The following is a 19,201-nucleotide window of genomic DNA, read 5'->3' as shown; positions in this document are numbered from 1 at the left end:
AATGATTATTTTTGGGCTGTCGGTATTGAGGGATTATCTTGAGATTATCCAACAGCATTTTTACATGCCTGCTTTGCTGAGAGCGCTCAGCTGATATAGACCTCTCAATTAAAAAAAAAGAAAAAAAAACACACAAAATTACTGCAATAAACATCTTGTAAATGTTTCAATACTACATAGGGGGATGTGCTTTGAAAGTTAAGGATTGAACCTAAAATATCGTAATCGTACTTGAACCAAAACAATCGAAAATAAGCTTTATCGTCGTAATCAAAATTTTTTTACAAATCTAAGCTTAGTTTTAGGACCCAAATTGAAGTAGGGGTTCATTGGCTGGAATTTTTAGACATGTATTTTTTTTTTTGTCCATTAGGTTAACGGTATTGGGGTGGTTTCATAGTTCTCGATTAAATAAGTTGAATGGTTTGAAGTTTTAAAATGTTTTCCTTTTTTAAGTAAATCCGGTGACACTTGGCGGTGATGGGCCATCACTGATGGCAAACTAAAACTTCGGCTGCCAGTCAAGATTGGCCAATCTGGTAATAGAAAATCTGTACTACTTCTTCTAAATGCGTTACGGATTGAAAAAAACGTTTCCTTTCCTCAATCTCTAACAAAATTAATATGCTTCGTACCTAATGGTTTTCTAGGACCTTGAGTTTGTATAACCTTTCCATTAAATTTTCTTGCTCTCAGTCTTCGAATAGTAAAATAAGAGTTGCCATTTTACAATCATCTCCACAGTGTTTTATTCAGACTTTAATATATTATCCTGGCATTTTACTGAAATATAATGTCACGTAGAAAGAACTGGTGTTAAACATAACATTAAACTCATCAAATATTCGTTTCTAGTCATCATATTTCATATTGTAAGATGATTCGCAACAATGTTTACAGCTTTATAGTGCTACTTTACTCGAGTTACTATTCATTGGTTAAGTGTTTTGTGAAGAATGATTTTTTTTGTAAGTAGATTGTTTCACAAATACTTTGTACGCCTCGTACATTGATATTAATGCTTTTGGTTTGTTTATTTTGCTTTTTGCAGCCATTTCATGCATGGAAGATATGCTCAACCAATGTCCTCCACATTCATCGTGTAATAATGGTTCATGTTCTTGCATACATAATTTCAAGCAGAACCCAGATTACGATGAAAAAGTAAGCAGAAGCTTTTGCGTTCTTCAAGAAACAACTTTAGAAGTAAACAATAGTAAAACAAATACGTTTGGAAAAGTCTTCAAAGAAACTCCTGAACCACACCATATCCTAGGAGGAATATTGATACCAGTATGCATTGTTATGGTCATCTTGGGCATCATCATTTTGTCAAAAAAAATACAGCTGCTTCAAAGGATTCGTATTCTGTATCCAACTCGAGCCAGAAGACCCGCGTACGAAGATGTTATTTTAGGTAATGATTCGGACGATGCACCTATTATTTAAAAAAACACAAAGCAATCGAATAACAAACTTTTCATTAATTTTTACAGTAGGCTATGAACATTAATTCCAAAGAATCAAGGAAACTTGAATGTACACTGTATCATAAATGATCGCCAAGAAATACTTTGATCAACCTTTATTCCTAAAAAAACGACTGTTAATGCAAACGGACAAGTCAAAAGTTTTAATTAATGCATTTAATTGTTTTCGATAAATCAGCAGTGAAATATTGAATGTAAATATATATAAATCAGTTTATTTAATGTTAAATTAAAGTCATGTTTTTTTCACCTTTGTGATTTTACGAACAAAAGCGAAATGTGATTTTTCATACATAATTCTTTAACTTTTGTCTATATCAATTGTCATTTGCAAATAAAGTATACATTTCAATATGTGTGTTTATTCTCTACATTTTTAATAAAAAATAAAATGGTATCACTGCCTGTTAAAAAAAACTGTTATTTAAACGTAAAAACTAATTACAGTCAACCCACATATTCGGAACATTTTCGAGATAATTTGTCAATAGCATGCCAAATGCAGCTTTTCCGTCAACCCTACTATTTTTAGGACCTTTATTTGGACATTCTCTTGCTATTTCATTAGTAAAAGTAGTACTTTTTAGACAAAAACTTCATTTCAAGACAATTTTATCCAGAGCAGCAAAACACTGCCTCCAAATTGCCTGTTTCATAATTGTGGGATGTTATTGTGCCTCCCACAATTGTGGAACACCTGAATTTAACTGACATTTTCACAAAAAAGTCATCAGACCATGTTTAAACCATCACTAAGCATGAGTTTCATTGATTTCAGTCATTATTTTGTTAAAAATCTGTATTCCTGGAGAGAACCAAGGTTTGTTTACATTCATAAGGCTGGTCTGCAGATCGGAAGGAAAGGGGTCAAGAAACAGCTTTACGAACGGCAGGACAAAAAAGAGGGAACGTCTTCTTGGGGCTTTTCTTCACCCTCTCTGGCTTGCTTTCGCTACCGCTGCTGCCCATTTGATTTTTTTCTTGACCGGTTTCTTCCGAAGTGCATACCTTACAATAAGAAAAAAGTGTTCCGAATTTGTGGTTTTCATGAGTCAATGGTTTTCTTTAAAAAATGATATAAAACGTAAAAAACTACAGCCGGTCTATACATCAATCGAAAGATCTCAAGAAAAGCTTCCACATGAAGGAAAAGGCAAAACATTATGTTCGACTATCGATTTTCTATGATTTTTCAACCATCGGCCGATCTGTAAACCGTTCGGAATATGTGGGATGACTGTAGTTTCTGACATGTTTTATTTGTTCAACGTGCAATGCACCAATTGGTCGTCGTCGTCCAGTCTTGTGATTCGCCCATAAAAATAGTTTGAACGTTACTTAATCTACCCTTGGGTGGTTGTTGCCTTCCTCACTTTTAGAGGGTAATTCTATCCAAAATAGATACACAAGGGCGGACCTTTCAGTGTTCTATCAACTTGATTCATTATTCATACCATCAGATTGGGTAGTCAGATCTTCATAATTCAGGGCACTTATGTGCTTATAACTTTTGATAGTTGTCAGATCTGCAATTTACTGAACTCGTTGGAAAGGTCTTTTGATTACCTATCCATCGACAGATCGCATGATAGATCCGGACAACGTTTTCATCGAAATATATGAGATCCGGCCACTAAAAAGTGCATAAATAACCCTTAAGTGCGCATAACTTTTGATAGGTTTGTCAAATCTTCAATCTTTTGAACTCGTTAGATCTTTTGATCACCTAACCATCGACAGGTTGCATGATAGATCCGGACAACGTTTTAATCGAAATATATGAGATCCGGTCTCTAAAAAGTGCATAAATTTTTACAATCTTCCGGACTTTTGTTAGAATCGTTTTATTTAGCTTAACTTTTGAAGTACTTTACTAAACTTTATAATTTTCAATACCGACTTATGGGACCCCAAGACGGATCGAATGAGACCAATACGGTCCAAATCGGTTCAGCCAGTGCCATTTTGCAATATTTTTATCAACATCCCACCATACACATACATTTGCTCAGGTTGTGATTCTGAGTCGATAAGTATACATGAAGGTGGGTCTAGGATGTCAAATTAAGAATTTAGTTTTTCGAGTGATTTTATAGCCTTTACTCAGTAAGGTGAGGAAGGCAAAAATGCAGTCTATCTTGCTCAATTCGCAATTAAAAGCTCAATAATTCAGCCAGATGGCGCGAAGCATCGAAGTATGACGATTACAATTTTCCCTGTGTGGTGACATAGGAATGAACACTTAAAATTTAATCTACAGCTCTTAGAACAACTTTTGAGAAAAAAATCAAGTGGTGTGAACTTTTTGCCCTCTATAAATTAACGCAATAAAAAAGATTTTGAAAAAAATAATTTTGAAAAAAATGTATGTAAAATGAGAGAGCATCAAAAGTTTACACAGTATCAGTATCTGAAATTGTATTGATTGTATCGAGCTGTCAAATTTGCAACATGGAGTTAAACTTTCTGTGAAGTTGCTGTGAAGTTTTCCATGGCACTTTGAAAAGTTTAACTCCATTTTGCACGCACACACTCTCACTTTTAATTTCTCGATAGATTTTCTTTGACAAAGTCGGAAATAACATTTTAAAATGGCTGTATCTCAAGAAACTACATCATCAAACTTTCTGAAACTTGGCCCCGAGATAATTGACAGTTATATGAAGCAAAAAACATCATTATCTCGCAGGGTGGCCACCTCGGGAAAAAACCGGGAAAACCGGGAAAAAACCGGGATTTTTATCCACCGGGAGAAAACCGGGAAAAACTCGGGAATTCGACTGACAAACCGGGAAAATATTTTAAGTTTAGTAAAATTTTTACAAAAGCCTCTTTAATGAGTTCAATATGTTCTTTTCTCAATTAGAATATTATTCCTGTTATTTTAAATGAAGAATTCGCGAAAACTATGTTTGAATTTGTGTAATTTTTTTCTGTTGTATCCTATTGTATTTTTACTTGGCGATTTTTTTTTAATAAAACGAAATGTTTCCTCTACCAGCGATTCTCAACCTGGGGACATGTACACCTGGGGGTACCACGAGCGGTCTCAGGGAGTCCCGAGGACAATCCCCGCAATGGCGGCCATTTGTCCCAAGCAAAATATTTGAGAGAGAAAAAAATAACAAATTGCTTTGAAGCAAAAAAATAACAACCATGCTTAAGGTGCAATGAATTACGGGCGAATTGTTTTTGACCAAATCAGAAAATGTTTAAAAAATATTTGAATGATAAATCTATAATTTGCATTCGTTTAGAAATTTTTAAGAATTTGAAGTAAAGTGCACCGTTTTTTGGATTATTTCGTTTTTTTTCTACAAATATTTGTTTCAAATTTGTATATTGTGCCAACTACCATTTACTACCATGTTGGTAAAAATAATCTTATGTTTCATGATTTGGATATTTTCAATTCGTCCTTTTTTTGCTAAAATATTAGTTTTGCATAAAATAAAAATTAGGATTTTTTGTAAGTGGAAATTATGGATCAAAAATATTCAAAAAAGAAAGCAGAAAAGAATTTTCTCAACCATTTAATAGATAATTTTTCAATTGAAAATAGCTACAACTTCAAAAAAATACTATTTACAAAATTTAAATCTCCAAAAATTAAAATTTAAAAAAAAATAAAGGAAATGTCTGTAGAAATGAAAAAAGACAGCGAAAATTTAATTAACAAAAGGATTTTCTACAGATAGTAGATAGTTTTAAAGAAAAACAGGGTACAACATTTTATTTTGAAGCTTTATTAAGAAAACTGATTTGAAGAAATGTACATGGACGTTGTGTGGCCTATCCAGTATGTTTTTAAACAACTCTAGAAACATGATTTACGACATTTTTAATACTTCAAAATTCAAGTTTCTTTCTTCGTGAATTGGAATGTAGAAAAATCTCATGCAAACGAAAAATTTCATGTATGAACGCTAGGGGGTACCAGCAGCTTAAGTAGCACTAAAAAGGGTACCTAGCCTAGAAAAAGTTGAGAACCGTTGAATTATAATATATTTCAACTTAAAAATATTAATATCATGGAGTTTCTGTTTGTAAATATTATTTTATTTGATGATATTTGATATAGAGCCGGGACCGTGGTGTAGGGGTAAGTGTGGTTGCCTCTCACCCAGTCGGCCTGGGTTTGATCCCAGAAGGTCCCGGTGGCAAATTTTGAGACGAGATTTGTCTGATCACGCCTTCCGTCGGACAGGGAAGTAAATGTTGGCCCCGGTCTAACCTAGAGGTTAGGTCGTTAGCTCAGTCCAGGTGTAGGAGTCGTCTCCCTGGGTCCTGCCTCGGTGGAGTCGCTGGTAGGCAGTTGGACTCTCAATCCAAAGGTCGTCAGTTCGAATCCCGGGGTGGATGGAAGCTTAGGTGTAAAAAGAGGTTTGCAATTGCCTCAACAATCAAGCCTTCGGACACCTAGTTTCGAGTAGGAATCTCGCAATCGAGAACGCCAAGGCAATGCTGTAGAGCGAATGATTTGATTTTTGATTTTTTTTTTTTTTGATGATATTTGAGATTCTCAGCCAGACAAATTATTAAGGACAACTTGCAATGATTTTTTTTGCAAAGTATTTTTTTAAATGTCGTTTGAAATTTACACAGCTAAAAAAGTAGTAATCCAGCTGCATGTAAAAGGCGTTGATGTAAAATAAATATTGCATTATTTTATGCAATTTTATGTGATTTTACACCCTGAAATATGTAGCCCATCAGTATGGGAAACCTACTTGACCGAAATGTCAAGCTCATATATGCGTTTATCCTTACAGCTTTTCATCGGTCTGATGGCCGAGTGGGCTAAGGCGCCAGTCCTTACTGTTGGTGCTGGGTTTGAATCCCGTCGGTTGCAACTTTTTTTTGTGTTTGCAAAAATTGTACACGCAGTGTGTAATATTAAGTGTTTATTTTGACGAAGGTGATGTGCATGCTTTTGCATGCGAATTTACTATCGGATTTTTTGCTGTGTATGTAAAACTTTCAGATATTTGAAAAATACAACATATTTAGAATTCTGCTACAAAAAAGTCACTTGAAATACAGGCAATCACTTTTAGGTGGTTACTACATCAACACAAAAATTTAAATCATGTTGAAAAAAAAAGCCGATGCTAATATTTTTCAAAGTTTTTGTCCCTCGGCTCTGGCCGGGGTCAAGTGGGGGAACGGGGGGAACAATCCATAGTCTCAACATTTGAATGCAAAAAGTGTTCAAAATAGTAGTTTATGCAACAAGTCGCAAAAAGAGGATTTTTTCAGCACGAGTCGTACATTTATCCAACGAGGTTCACCGAGTTGGATAAGTACGACGAGTGCTGAAAAAATCAAGTTTTGCAACGAGTTCCATACAACATTTTTTGCAATTTCGAAAAACACCCATTTAGTGAAATTTTAAGTCAAATTTTCATGTATTTGTCAATAAATCGTTTAAATCAAAACAATGTTGAAAAGTGTTACTTTTCGAAACAAGTGCTGAAAAGTTCAACTTTTCAGCACCCATTTCAGTGCTGAAAAGTAGAACTTTTCAGCATTTATTTTGAAAAGTGTTGCTATTCGATTTTGTTATTTTTGGTACAGAAAAGTAGGCTATTTCGTCGTTCAAGAATGACAGGAAAAGTAAGTAGTTTCACGACGGAATTGCAAAAATGCATTTTACACTAGTTTATTTGTTTTGCATCCATTAGTCTTCAAAAAATGTAAGATTTGACGGCAACAAAAAAAAAACTAAAGGTGTAAAATTTTAAAAATTAAAAGATTATTAAATCAACCCAAACATGCTTAAAGATGATTCCAAACGCAAGGGAATGCATTTTATTTTGATTTCAGCTGATTGCACTTAAATTTCAATTGAAATTTTAATGTTTTTTGATAAATATTTTTTTGCCCTCTGATTTTTCGGGGCAACTAACGAATTAACGAGCATTTACATAAATTTACAGATTACAGATTTACAGATCTTTTCTACAAAATTAATAAATTGTAGTAATAATCAAACTCATTTTAAAAAAATAAATGATTTTTTTATTTTGAGTTTATAAATTTTCATTTATGATGATTAAAAATCGCAATCATTATGGAAATTAGATGTTTGGATTGGAAACAGATAAAAACGGCTTCGTTTACAACTTACCTACTTTTTATTCAAGATTTGAAAGCTTTCTTGAGGAATTCAAACTTTTAACCAAATGTATGCGTTCAAAAAGTATGTGGGTTCTAACGTTAGCATAAAAAACATTGTAATTTGGTTTAAAAACATTTCGGAAAATTCCTTCTGGGCTCGGGAGAAAACCGGGAAAAAACCGGGAAATTGAAAATTGAAATCTGGTGGCCACCCTGTTATCTCGAAATGCATATTCTTTAAAGTGCTGAAATTGTATTGATTTACAGAACTAGAACAGCAAACTTTCCGAAACTTTGCCCAGACATACTTGACAGTCATATAAAGCAAAATTGATCATTATCTGCATATTTTTTGAAATGCTAAAATTGTGTAGATTGTTTTGGGTTTCTTATTGAAAATCGAATGTAACATCTCAAAAGGGCTGTATCTCGAAAACTACATCAGCGAATGTTTTTATTTTTTGCACAGATGGTGTTTGGTGTAAGGAATCGATAGACCCCAAAATCTCGGATTGCATATTTTTTTCATAATGTGTGACCGTTCTGTGCATTGTCCCGAAGTATTGTCGAATTTGGTAGCCTGAGCCCTGATTTTTTTTTCAATCATCGTGCATTCGTGCATGTACGTGTGTCAAAACGTCTTTTCACAATTCGCAATTTACAGTGTAAGAACGGGCCTTGACCGATCTTATGCACCAGGTTCCCGACGAACACGTACTGCCCTTACACCTACATCTCACCCTTGCTCTGAGTCAGTACGAGCAACACGCTAGAACACGCTTTGAGAGTTCGTGCCAGGCTTCTTTTCCGGTTACGCAGCTCGGCCGGGGGTGGTACAGTGTTTTGAGTTTGATGTAAGTGTATGTGCCTAACTGTTTATAGTGTGCCTATCAACATTTATTTAAACGAAAAATGTATTATTTATAAATTGAATTTAAAATCTAGCTGTTATTTATTGGGTATTGCTTCCTCCTAAAATTTTCCCTAATGTTAAGTCGTGTTTATCTATTGCTATTTCTTATGTCGCGGTGATTTGTTAAATTTTTTTAACCTAAGCATGTTATAAATGTTTACCAAAAGTACAATAGTAATTTTTGTGTTAATCCTTCAATCATTCAATCATTCTCGAACCTCACTTGTTAGAAGAAAAGGGTGAAGATTGAAAACAATAAAGGAGAATATACTTTATAAAGAATCAATAGTAAGAGAATCATTATTGTATATAAAAAAATAAAAAGTAGAAGCTTGATGTAGTAGATGTAGAAATAGGCAAAAGTTAATAAATAGAAATAACAAACAAGCTTAGATTATTGTTATAATGATAGGGCAGATTAAAAATAGTTTAAATAAATAAATCAAGAAGTAAACCAACAAAGAATAGACAAATGATAAATAGACTTGATATTACTAGTGCATTAGGGGAAGGTTTATTTTTAAGAACAAACACAGTTCATTAGGGAGCGTTCTTTTACTACGTAATGCAAAATTCTGGATTTTTGAATCAGTGAAGAAGTACGAATCAGTAGAGCAATTAAAAACAGGAGTGGAAGCTGGAAATGGAAAGAAGAGAAACCTGCGATGTTCAGGTACATCCACAACAGTTGACTCAACATGTTGCGAATCAAAGCAAACCCGTCTACAATCACAAATTACTTCCCTTTCCCACATTGGCGCACCCCTTTCTTCTAGCCGTCTCGACTCTAACCCTCGCTGGTCAAAGGTTTACGAGCCGTTTCCACAGGCCACCAGCTAGGTTTCATCTTATCATCATGATGACTAAACCAAGCCAACGTGGAGGTAAGAAATTAGGACACTTGCAAGGAACCAGAGCCATACTGCTTTGACCAAACAGCACTACGGATGAAGTTTGGCTCCTTCCGGGATGCTCCTCGCCTGGGCGTCAACCGAGGAGGTATCATCGGTATCACTCACCCTTGGCCTGCATGTACGTGTGTCAAAACGTATTCTGACCAAAATTCATTTGGCTATTTGTCGATCTTGCAACAATATTCAGGGTATGTCAAGAAAGCACGATTAGATCGAATCTTCATTCAAATGAAGAGTGACAACAATGCACAGAGTTTTTTTTGGCTTTTGTTGAATATCTCAGGATTGAAATCGTATTTTGTGAATCTGTGAAGGCATTGAGATCTGCACAAAATTGCGCCAGATACCCACAGTTACACTTAGACCTTTGGATTATGAGTCCTACGATGTGCCGGAATGGCTATCTTCAAAAAATGTGATATTAAATATTTATGGGCTCTTAACTAAAACGTGAATAATTGTGACAATTTTTATAAGTGCAAATATCTCACACACACCATCGTATTTTTATTATAACCTTATTTCGAAAAAAAAATACTAAATCTATTTTTTAACAGATAACAGATGAACGAGTATTTAAAATGCGTAAATAGCTTTCATTTGATAGGCTGTTTTTGGGGTTCACATTATGGATCTCTTTAAAAACATTTTTCATTCTTAGAAGATTAGTTTGAATCAAAGCCAGAATATGCGCGTTATTATTTCTGAATAACTATATGACTCCTCATAATGTGACAAACAATTTGTTACATGTTTTGGTCACAATTTATTTTATACCCGTTTAATTAAGGGCACCATTTCAAAATTCTTTCAACACTGCTCTGGTTAATTTTTTTGACAACTGATATTTGGCTGCAGAAATCATCAAATGGCACCGAAAAGAAAAATTGAAAGTATTCAAAAATTAGATTGTTTTTTTTTTGCCGTTTTACGCATAATGTTCGATGAGTTGCTTCTCAATAAAAACGCGGTTAAAGTTAATACAGCCTTCAGTTGTATTTCTACGCATAAATGTCCCAGCTGTCTCCCTTCATCTCTTTCGCCCTAGTAAGCATGCTTATTTACAGTAGAAATCTTTAAATTGCGCATGCAAAAATAAAATATGCATGTTTTTTTCTTAATTTAAATGAGGAATCAATTGTTGTGAATGGGCACTAGGGTGACAATATAAAGAAATCGACATCAAGGATATTCCCTGGCTCGATTCTTTAGGCAAAAACACGTCAAAAAAAAATCAAATTATTCGCTCTACAGCAATGCCTTGACGTTTCCGATTACGAGATTCCTACTCGAAACTTGATGTCCGATGGCTTGATTGTTAGTACCAGCGACTTCACCGAGGCAGGACCCAGGGAGACGACTCCTACACCTGGACTGAGCGCTACACTGAAAACCCAACCATGGTAGTTGCTACCATATTGTAGGGTTAAATTGAGAACACGCACCGACGTATTTTTGCTAAAAACATTCCGTGCTTGGATTGACTGATTAACGCAGTCAGTTTTACTATGTCGAGAGCGGTATGGTAATTTTAACCCTCGATTATGGAGAGAATGATAATGATTTCGTATTAGCTACCATGCAATTTTGTGGAAGCATTGTACATTTTACCATATTTGCGTTTACTTTCACCAAAAAGCCACAGTTAATTTAATAAGCAGCATTTTTAGCATATTTTCTTAAAACTACCATGGTCGGGCTTTCAGTGTATCGACCTAACCTCTAGGTTAGACCGGGGCCAACAATTACTTCCCCATCCGACGGAAGGCGTGATCAGACAAATCTCGTCTCAACATTTGCCACCGGGACCTTCTGGGATCGAACCCAGGCCGACTGGGTGAGAGGCAACCATGCTTACCCGTACACCACGGTTCCGGCCAAATACAAGCAAAAACAAGTAACTGCGCCAATTTTGAGCCAAATCTGTTAATGTTACGGGGTCGCTTTTTATCGTTGATGTTTATATGGAAAAATTCGCGAAAATGTTTGAGGAAAACATCGTTTCAGTATTTTTCTGTCAGGTGGCGCAGGTCTCACCTAAAACTGTCCAAGTGTGAGATTCTTGCAGGAAATTCAATTCCCTACACTTTTGATCAAGGGTGCAAAACGATCCGAGTTTATCCTGATTTTTGATAATTTGTTTTTAGAAAAAGGTTTTATCTTATATACGTCCTATATTCCCCTTTTTATACTTTCAAGTATATCAGCCAATTTCTTTTCATCGCATTGCTTATAACTCATCAGGATCAACTCGGATCTTCTTGCACTCTTCAACAAAGTTGTAGGACTTTGAATTCCTACAAAAATCTCACACTTGAAAAAAAATGGGCGAGACCTGCGCCACATGCTGTCAAAACTCTTAAGCGATGTTTTTCCCCATATAATTTCGCGATTTTCCTCATATAAACTTCAACGATAAAAAGCGAACCCTTTACTTAAACCGGTTTGGCTCAAAATTGGCACAGTTACTTTTTTTTACCTAAAGAATTGAGCCAGGGGGTATCTATTAAGATTTTCCAAAATTATCATTTTTTCTTGGCACCCTAATGGGCCCTAATGGGAACCCCCGGGCCTTTTGATGGGCCAATCTTTGATTTCAGTGAGGACCCCGTGACTCTAGGCTTAAGCCAACATTTACAAACTAAAGTTAAATTTATAAATGTATAAATATCATTGGAAAGTTATGCGTAGAAACGCAATATTGCTGAAGGGATGCAATGTTTTCCAAAAACAAACTCGTAAGAGAATATTCTTTGCTTTTTGCGGCAATATTAACTCTTATTCGCTTCTTTTTTATACAGGTTCTTAATTTAAAATAATGTTTTAATAATGTTTTTTTTTAATTAAGCATGAAAAAAATCTAGCGAAACAACTGTCAGCATATAAAAGTTTCGCATTCCTGATTAGATTAAAACTAGCATTGACAATTGAAGCAGTTCTTGTGAATGAATAGATATAAAATGCATTTTGAATACTTTTTTGCGGCGCTTTTTTATGTTTTTTCACCCCTCTAAACTTTTGCATGTTTGATGATTTTTTACATTTTGATCTTGTATTTCTTTGATGTTGTGACCTGATTTGAACATAATAATATATTTTGTTAAGCATATTAAATTTCGATTTTCTTTGTGATAAAATATACATTTTGTTATCTATTCCACATGATATTTAAAAAATGTTTTGACTCCGACTGATATTTCTGTGTTACTTCACCATACACTACACTTATTCAATGGATTCATCGGGGATCCCAAGGGACAATCATATGCTTCTGCAAAATCTTTTGAATTAGATAGGGGACCAATAACTCGAATAATCCCTGGTGAATGTACCGATGAGCGAATTTTCGTCAAAGCATCTTCGGGTCTCATTGAACCGCACCAAATTTGAGCATAATTCAAAAAGAACAGTTGATCGTGTGTCATGTTCATTCCGGGAAGTTCCTGCTCGGGGCCGTGTAGTTTTACCCATTTCCGGTAAGCCTGTAAAAATAATAACAAGTCATTACAACACTCTCAAAATATGTGATTGAAACATAGTTTAAAAGTAAAAATTAATATGCCAGCCTAGCCTTTCAGATATTGTATCGTATTCGTAGTAATAATGACTTACCCTGAATGATTGTTTTAATCCGCCATTATCAGCAATATTCTCTCCTTGCGTCATTCTTCCATTCATATACATGTTAACTTCATTAATTTTGTACCGAGAGTATTGATCTATGATACACTGCGCTCTTTCGCGAAAAGCTTTTATCGTGGCATTATTCCACCATTGCATCATATTGCCATCTTTATCAAACTGTCGTCCTTTGTCGTCGAAACCATGTGTGATTTCATGACCTATGACGACTCCTATGCCTCCATAATTGAGTGATTTTGGAAAATGTTGACTGTAAAATAACGGTTGAAGAATTCCAGCTGGAAAAACTAAATTTTTATGTCAGCAGGAATTTGTGTTATTTATTGAAAGGCATACCAATATCGTTCTTATTTGGATTGTAAAATGCATTCACCACTGCAGGTTCTGTCGCCCATTTATTTTTGTCTACGGGTTTCCTCAATAACTGTAGATTTCTTTCAGCATCCCAACGTAGAATATTTAAAATATTGTTCATAAAATGATCTTTGGAAACTGTTAACTAGAAAATATGTTATGTTTTATTATTTTTGTTTTGTTTATACCAATTAACCGAATTATGTAACAAATAGCATTCAATATATTTCCCCACCTAATAAAATAATGAAAATTCAGTTTGAGTCTTACTAAGCCTGCTGGGAGACAAAAGTTTTTTCAATAAAATATTTTGTTCCAAATTTATTTGTTGGTCCCAGATATTCTTTTCAGCATATTTTTTGGGGGAAAGGCAAAAAACTGTACACTATATTACAAAGTCATGGTTGATATGAATGCAAGCATTGTTTTGTCAGACCAAGCCATGTAGCCCAGTGTATCGTCACAAACTGGAGTTTTTCCTGAACCCTAAGGATGACAACCTATGGAATGTTAACATTAACCTTAACATGTTAACATTAAGTTGCTTAATAAACTGTCACTGAATCCGCTTTGTAAATGCCGACCCGAAACTCTTCACGGGTATTCCTCTTAGGAACAGGGAAAGATATATTTTATTGTTTTGTCAGCTTCTGTTACATAATTTTGAAATGATTTTTGTTTAACTTTACGTTTATGTACTCCTTTTCGAGCTCTCCTGCATTGGTCAGTATTTCCGGGTATCCTATCCTCTCATTCATCGCATCAGCTTTTTCCTTAGCGACTGCCCGTGTTTCATCATCCATCCAATGAATGTCCGCTAAAAGTTCATTAAATGCTGCTCGTATTGTGTGAATCATCTCCAGAGCGGTTTCTTTGCTTTCTTGATTGAAGTTGTCTCGAATAAATAAAGCTCCTACAGCCATTCCTATTTTTTTGTTAGTCCATTCCACACATTGAGACCACCTGTGTCTCTCTGATTGAATGCCCAGCAAAATTTTTCTAAACTCTACTCTTTCTTTTTGATAGTCGTCTATCATGTGAGTCATTATTGACATTACAAAGCGCCAAATTGCATAATTATGAACTATTCTTTTATCTGTCTCATTGAGAATACGTCCCATTTCAACCAAGTATGGCATTGCGTAACTGACAATAGCTTCATTTTCTTCCAGTTGTACACTTCCTAAAGTCGTCTGCAATACAGATCCAAATATATTAATATAAACAAAGTACTGCTCCAGTTCGACAAAATACCTGTAAATATTCACGCCAGTTTATTTGGGGTACCTCACGTTGCAATTGAAGTAGTGAAATTTTCTTGTATATCGCGCTAGTATCATGTCTGTCTGCTTCAGGTAGTGATGCATTGGCCAGGCGAACTTCGAAATCAACTACCTCCGTCAAGTCCTTTGAAGCTTTTTTCGGATCTCCTCCCAAAAGTATAGCTATTTGTGTCATATAGTGGTGGTACGCTTTGAGATCCCCTTCACTACTTTGTTTTAAGTAATAATCACGCGATGGAAGGGCTAAAACTAATTGATCAATCTGAAAGTAATGTATTGTGGAAATTGTGAAAGATGACGTTTGAAATGTTAAACATGGGTATGTATGCGAGTGTGTGTAGGTGTGATTTAAACTTTCTGATGTTTTTTTAGTTTATTGAAAGACAGAAAATTATATTTCGAAAATATTGTTTCCATCGTTGTATCGTTTTCAGTTTTTGCAAACAACCTTAAAATTTTTAATTATCAACTCAATTTCAATACATAAATTTCAAACACTTTCGTTACATAGCGATATTTTCGATAATGATTTTAAGACAAATCCTGGTGGTATGGATTAAATGTTGATCATGATATTTTCGTAAAAATCTGAACTGAAGGACTGAATTGCTAAGGGATTGACGTGATGAAAAATATCCAATATTTGCACAAGCACAACAGCAAAAACTGTCTATTTCAAAATGAGGTCATGGGCATACATGTCATTCCGCCTAAAAACGACTGTGTGAAGTATCAATAGCTTTAAAACTATTTTTGCCCAGAAAAAAACTCAGAAGAACATGCTGTTGAATACCTCAGTTTTTCAACGTTTTGCCGCATCTCAAAATTTGAATGCATAGATTTGTACACAACAAAGATTTCTAGTTGACAACATGTAGACATACCTGAAGAATATTTTTTGAAGAATTTTTATCATCTGCGCCAACATAAAGCTCTACTAAAACTGGTTCACTATAAACTCCCCTTAATAAACCTAACAAATGTTCTACACTTGTGTTTGGTGGATTCCAATTGTTTTCGATGACAGGCCAACCACCGAGTAATTTCAACACTTGTCTTAAAGGTTTTATACCTATTTTCCGTATTTGTTCTGGAAAAGAAATAACTTTATTTGAACATTTTATATGCCAAAAAATGCCATGTCACATACGTAAATCCATACAACTCTTATAAAACATTTTTGCTTTGATAGTAGCTTTGTTATCATTTGAATTAACAGCCTCTTCCAGAACTCCTTTAAGAATGACTTGCTGTTGATCAGCCAACACCTAGAAAGAATGTAAAGAATCCGTAAATTATTTTCACCTGCATTTGTGAAAACATGACAGAGGCAGAGGTAGAGATTCAACTGAAAAAAATTACCTCAAAAGTGCTTATTGAACTTCTATCCTCAGGTATCACGTGTTTTTTGTTCCATGTTCCACATGCAAACTGAAAAAAATCAATGCAAGGGTCTACACTACGGTCCATAGCTGCTAATAAAGACGATGCTAAAAATATATTAATATTGTTCTTACTGTTGAGAAATCAGCAGTCATAGGTAGTTGTCATAACATACCTGTTCTAACACATTCTTGAGATAAACAGATATTTTTGTTTCTAGCATACTGTATGCTAGCATGTTCCGGTTCGCATTTGTTTGAAATAAAATTTGAGATTATGTACCCAAGTGCTGAACCCAACAATAAAATAATTAAGCTAAAAACTAAAAGCAATACTTGTTTTTGACCACAAACTGAGCTCCAAATGCTCAAATCTTGCAAATGGGATGAAGTCTTGTTGACATATGGATTCTGAATTTTACTCTTTGCCATAGTGCCAGATGTATAACTAACAACTACTGATTTTGCTTGTTCGTGTACTGCTTCATTTTTTTCGTTCTTACTGTCAATTTCTGGGAGGTTGTCTGATGTATTGAACAATTTTGAGTTGGATTCTTTGCAATCATAGTTGTAGCCAATCGTGAAACCATTTCTCGAGTCATATGGTTCAGATGTATTTATATTATTTATTTCCTCAAGAGCATTATTCATGTCGAGAATTTTAACACTCATTTTGCTAAAGTGACAAACACCTCAAGATTTTTTTTAAATCTGCAATGAAAAATGTTTTTATAGAGATTTATTAATGTTTGTACACTCACGGTATTGACAAAGGTGAACGATAGGGTTGTTATTATTTACCTCTAATACAGTTTTAAGAATATATATCAAAACAATGTGATAAAATTGGAGCTAAAAGGGTAAGGAACACTTGATAACTGAGTGTTGTTACCCTAGATAAACAGCAGTATTATTATATTTGGATTTATGGCCATTATGTTTGCTTCAAATGTTTGTTTTTACATAAATTTTAATGACGTTTCTTTAACATTGAAATTTCCTGTTTTGAGCGATAAACGATATTTGTTATCACCGAAAATATAAGAGACATGCTCTCGCATTCACAAAACCGTGAATAAATAACGCTGACATTCTCACAGAACATGCGCACAACACACAATATCTAAGACGCTGACAGCTATATTTTTGTGATAATTTTCATTCACTTCTTTTCAAATTGAAGGCACGTTTACATGACTTAGATTTAATATTTGTATCAAAATTCCTCAAATAATTGTGTACAGCTTAGAACATGCAAATCTCCAACAGGATCAGTAGAGCTTATGCTTTTTGAGTCTGTATTACTCCTAGGTGACCTTGCCTAAGCAGCTAGTTTGACGATACTGTTAGTATGTCTCAGCAGTATTCAACACAGTATGAGAGCAATCTTAACTTCCATAATCTAGATTCAGATGTTCTCTCAAAGAGCACATGTTTTGTTTCTATTTACAAATTCTCTCATCAAATGTCTATTTTCAGAAACGGAATTGCAAATCAAAACTGAAACAACAACAATTCATATTTGAATTGATTCAAGCATCTTTAATATGTGTGGGAACCCTATTGAATTGTTAAAATAGGACATAGGGGAATAGCATCTAATTCCAGCGTGCCTCTAATGTTGCCATATCAGCACTTTGACATTCAATTACAGCTCATAAAAAGCGTTTTCAACTGAAATCGAGTGATAATCTGATCGATAGGAAGTGAGCAAGCATGTTGCTATCAAAAGTTTTGTCAAATTAGCTGTTTAAATATTGAAAATCAGCAAATTGGATGAAGTTAGGAGCGAGCGCTTAACATTCCAACGCCCAAGGCTCCAAAAAAGTTGGAATGGTAACTTCAACTCGCTGGTTCTCGGGCATAACTCACCCAATCAAGGCAATTCTTTTTTCCAGTAATTTTTAGGATGTATAGATGATCCTAAAACTTTGCAGAACTCAATTTGATCAAATCTGTAAGTTTTACGTTAAAAAACATCGTTCCAACTTGTTTTTGCATGTAAAAAAAAACTCGTCAAAAATTCCGTCGTTTAAAAAAAATTGAAACGATATTTTCGGTCGCACAAATTACACATTTGTTCAAATAAAATTCTGCAGAATTTTAGGATCATCTAGCCATTCTTACAAATCCCTGGAAACAAGAATCGTCCCGATTGGTTGAGTTATGCCTGAGAACCAGCGAGTTGAAGTTACCGTTCCAACTTTTTTGGGAGGCTTGGGTGTCCGTGTAAGTTGGACATGCGTTGGGCGTGCGAGTGTTAACCTGCCAAATATACGAGAATTTCCCCTAGTTGCCTTACTTTTCAATCTCTCTCAATAATTAAACAACAGATCATCTCTTGCGTCTTCTAACATATATGAAAAAATAATCAAAAGTTATAAAAACAAATCCGCAAAAAAAAATCGGTGTACCAATTTATTACTGAATCGCCAATACCTACAAATGTGCCGAAAACACCACTCCGACCAGAAAATTCATTCAAAAGATACAGGTTTTCCAATATTTACGTACCATTTTTTGTATGGACAAATGCCAAAATCGTTTGGAGCCTTGCATGGGTGAACCAATGACACGCGATGCCTTCTTTGGGTATTGGGAAGGCCCCCCAAAAGATTGAGCCAAATACAAAAAATACAAAAATTAAAAAATGCATGAAATCGCCCAACTTCGTAAAGAATTCCTCTATAGGGGGATGGCGTCGCTATTTTTAGACCACGTTTTCCACTTTTTCTCATCGAAACCGACTACTTTATCGACTTCATTTTGCTGGGCGAGATAGGACGCTGTCTATTTTTAGACGATAACTCAGCACTTTTCTACTCTTGCACTAAAAAAACAGATGGCAGCACGATGTAACGCCACGTCCCTATGTCAACATGTTAAGATTAATGCTAACATTCCACAGGTCGCCTTCCCTAAGGTGTCGTGATAATGTCCAGCTTGTGATGATACACTACCTTCCCTTTTACTAAGCAATCTAATCCAGAAGGGAAAAGAACGCAAGTTGTTTTGGTCCGAACCGGGATTTGAACCCCGATCTACCGCTTACAAGGGGGAAGCATTACCACTAGACTACATGGATAAGTGTTTCAATAATTAC

At 34.9% G+C, this 19,201-nt stretch overlaps 1 protein-coding gene and 1 long non-coding RNA gene across 6 annotated transcripts; one reads left to right on the top strand and one right to left on the bottom strand.

Annotated features, from left to right (window-relative positions):
* The first annotated feature begins 453 nt into the window (after positions 1–453).
* On the top strand, positions 454–1,854 carry LOC120428070 (uncharacterized). Of its 2 annotated transcripts, XR_005607036.2 has the most exons (3): positions 699–968; positions 1,052–1,417; positions 1,497–1,854. It is a non-coding gene; the product is annotated as an uncharacterized LOC120428070 (long non-coding RNA). The 2 variants fall into 2 exon arrangements; XR_005607035.2 differs by having other exon boundaries at positions 454–968; positions 1,052–1,854.
* An 8,518-nt stretch (positions 1,855–10,372) lies between these two features.
* LOC120428080 (neprilysin-1) lies at positions 10,373–17,459 on the bottom strand. 4 transcript variants are annotated; one of them, XM_039593057.2, is made up of 10 exons: positions 16,900–17,459; positions 16,275–16,809; positions 16,079–16,206; positions 15,867–15,984; positions 15,601–15,806; positions 14,688–14,978; positions 14,123–14,626; positions 13,416–13,578; positions 13,050–13,366; positions 10,373–12,919 (listed from the first exon to the last, which is right to left on the bottom strand). In XM_039593057.2, the coding sequence occupies exons 2-10, from the start codon at positions 16,768–16,770 to the stop codon at positions 12,647–12,649; spliced, it is 2,496 nt and encodes an 831-aa protein (XP_039448991.1). In that variant the 5' UTR covers positions 16,771–16,809; positions 16,900–17,459; the 3' UTR covers positions 10,373–12,646. The 4 variants fall into 4 exon arrangements, with proteins under 4 accessions (XP_039448991.1, XP_039448992.1, XP_052566483.1 ...); XM_039593058.2 differs by having other exon boundaries at positions 13,050–13,357; XM_052710523.1 differs by lacking the exon at positions 16,900–17,459 and having other exon boundaries at positions 16,079–16,147; positions 16,602–16,667.
* Between the last annotated feature and the right edge of the window lie 1,742 nt (positions 17,460–19,201).

The sequence above is a fragment of the Culex pipiens genome, chromosome 3, assembly GCF_016801865.2.
Source record: "Culex pipiens pallens isolate TS chromosome 3, TS_CPP_V2, whole genome shotgun sequence".
NCBI lineage: Eukaryota > Metazoa > Arthropoda > Insecta > Diptera > Culicidae > Culex > Culex pipiens.
This window is presented reverse-complemented; position numbering and strand designations above follow the sequence as displayed.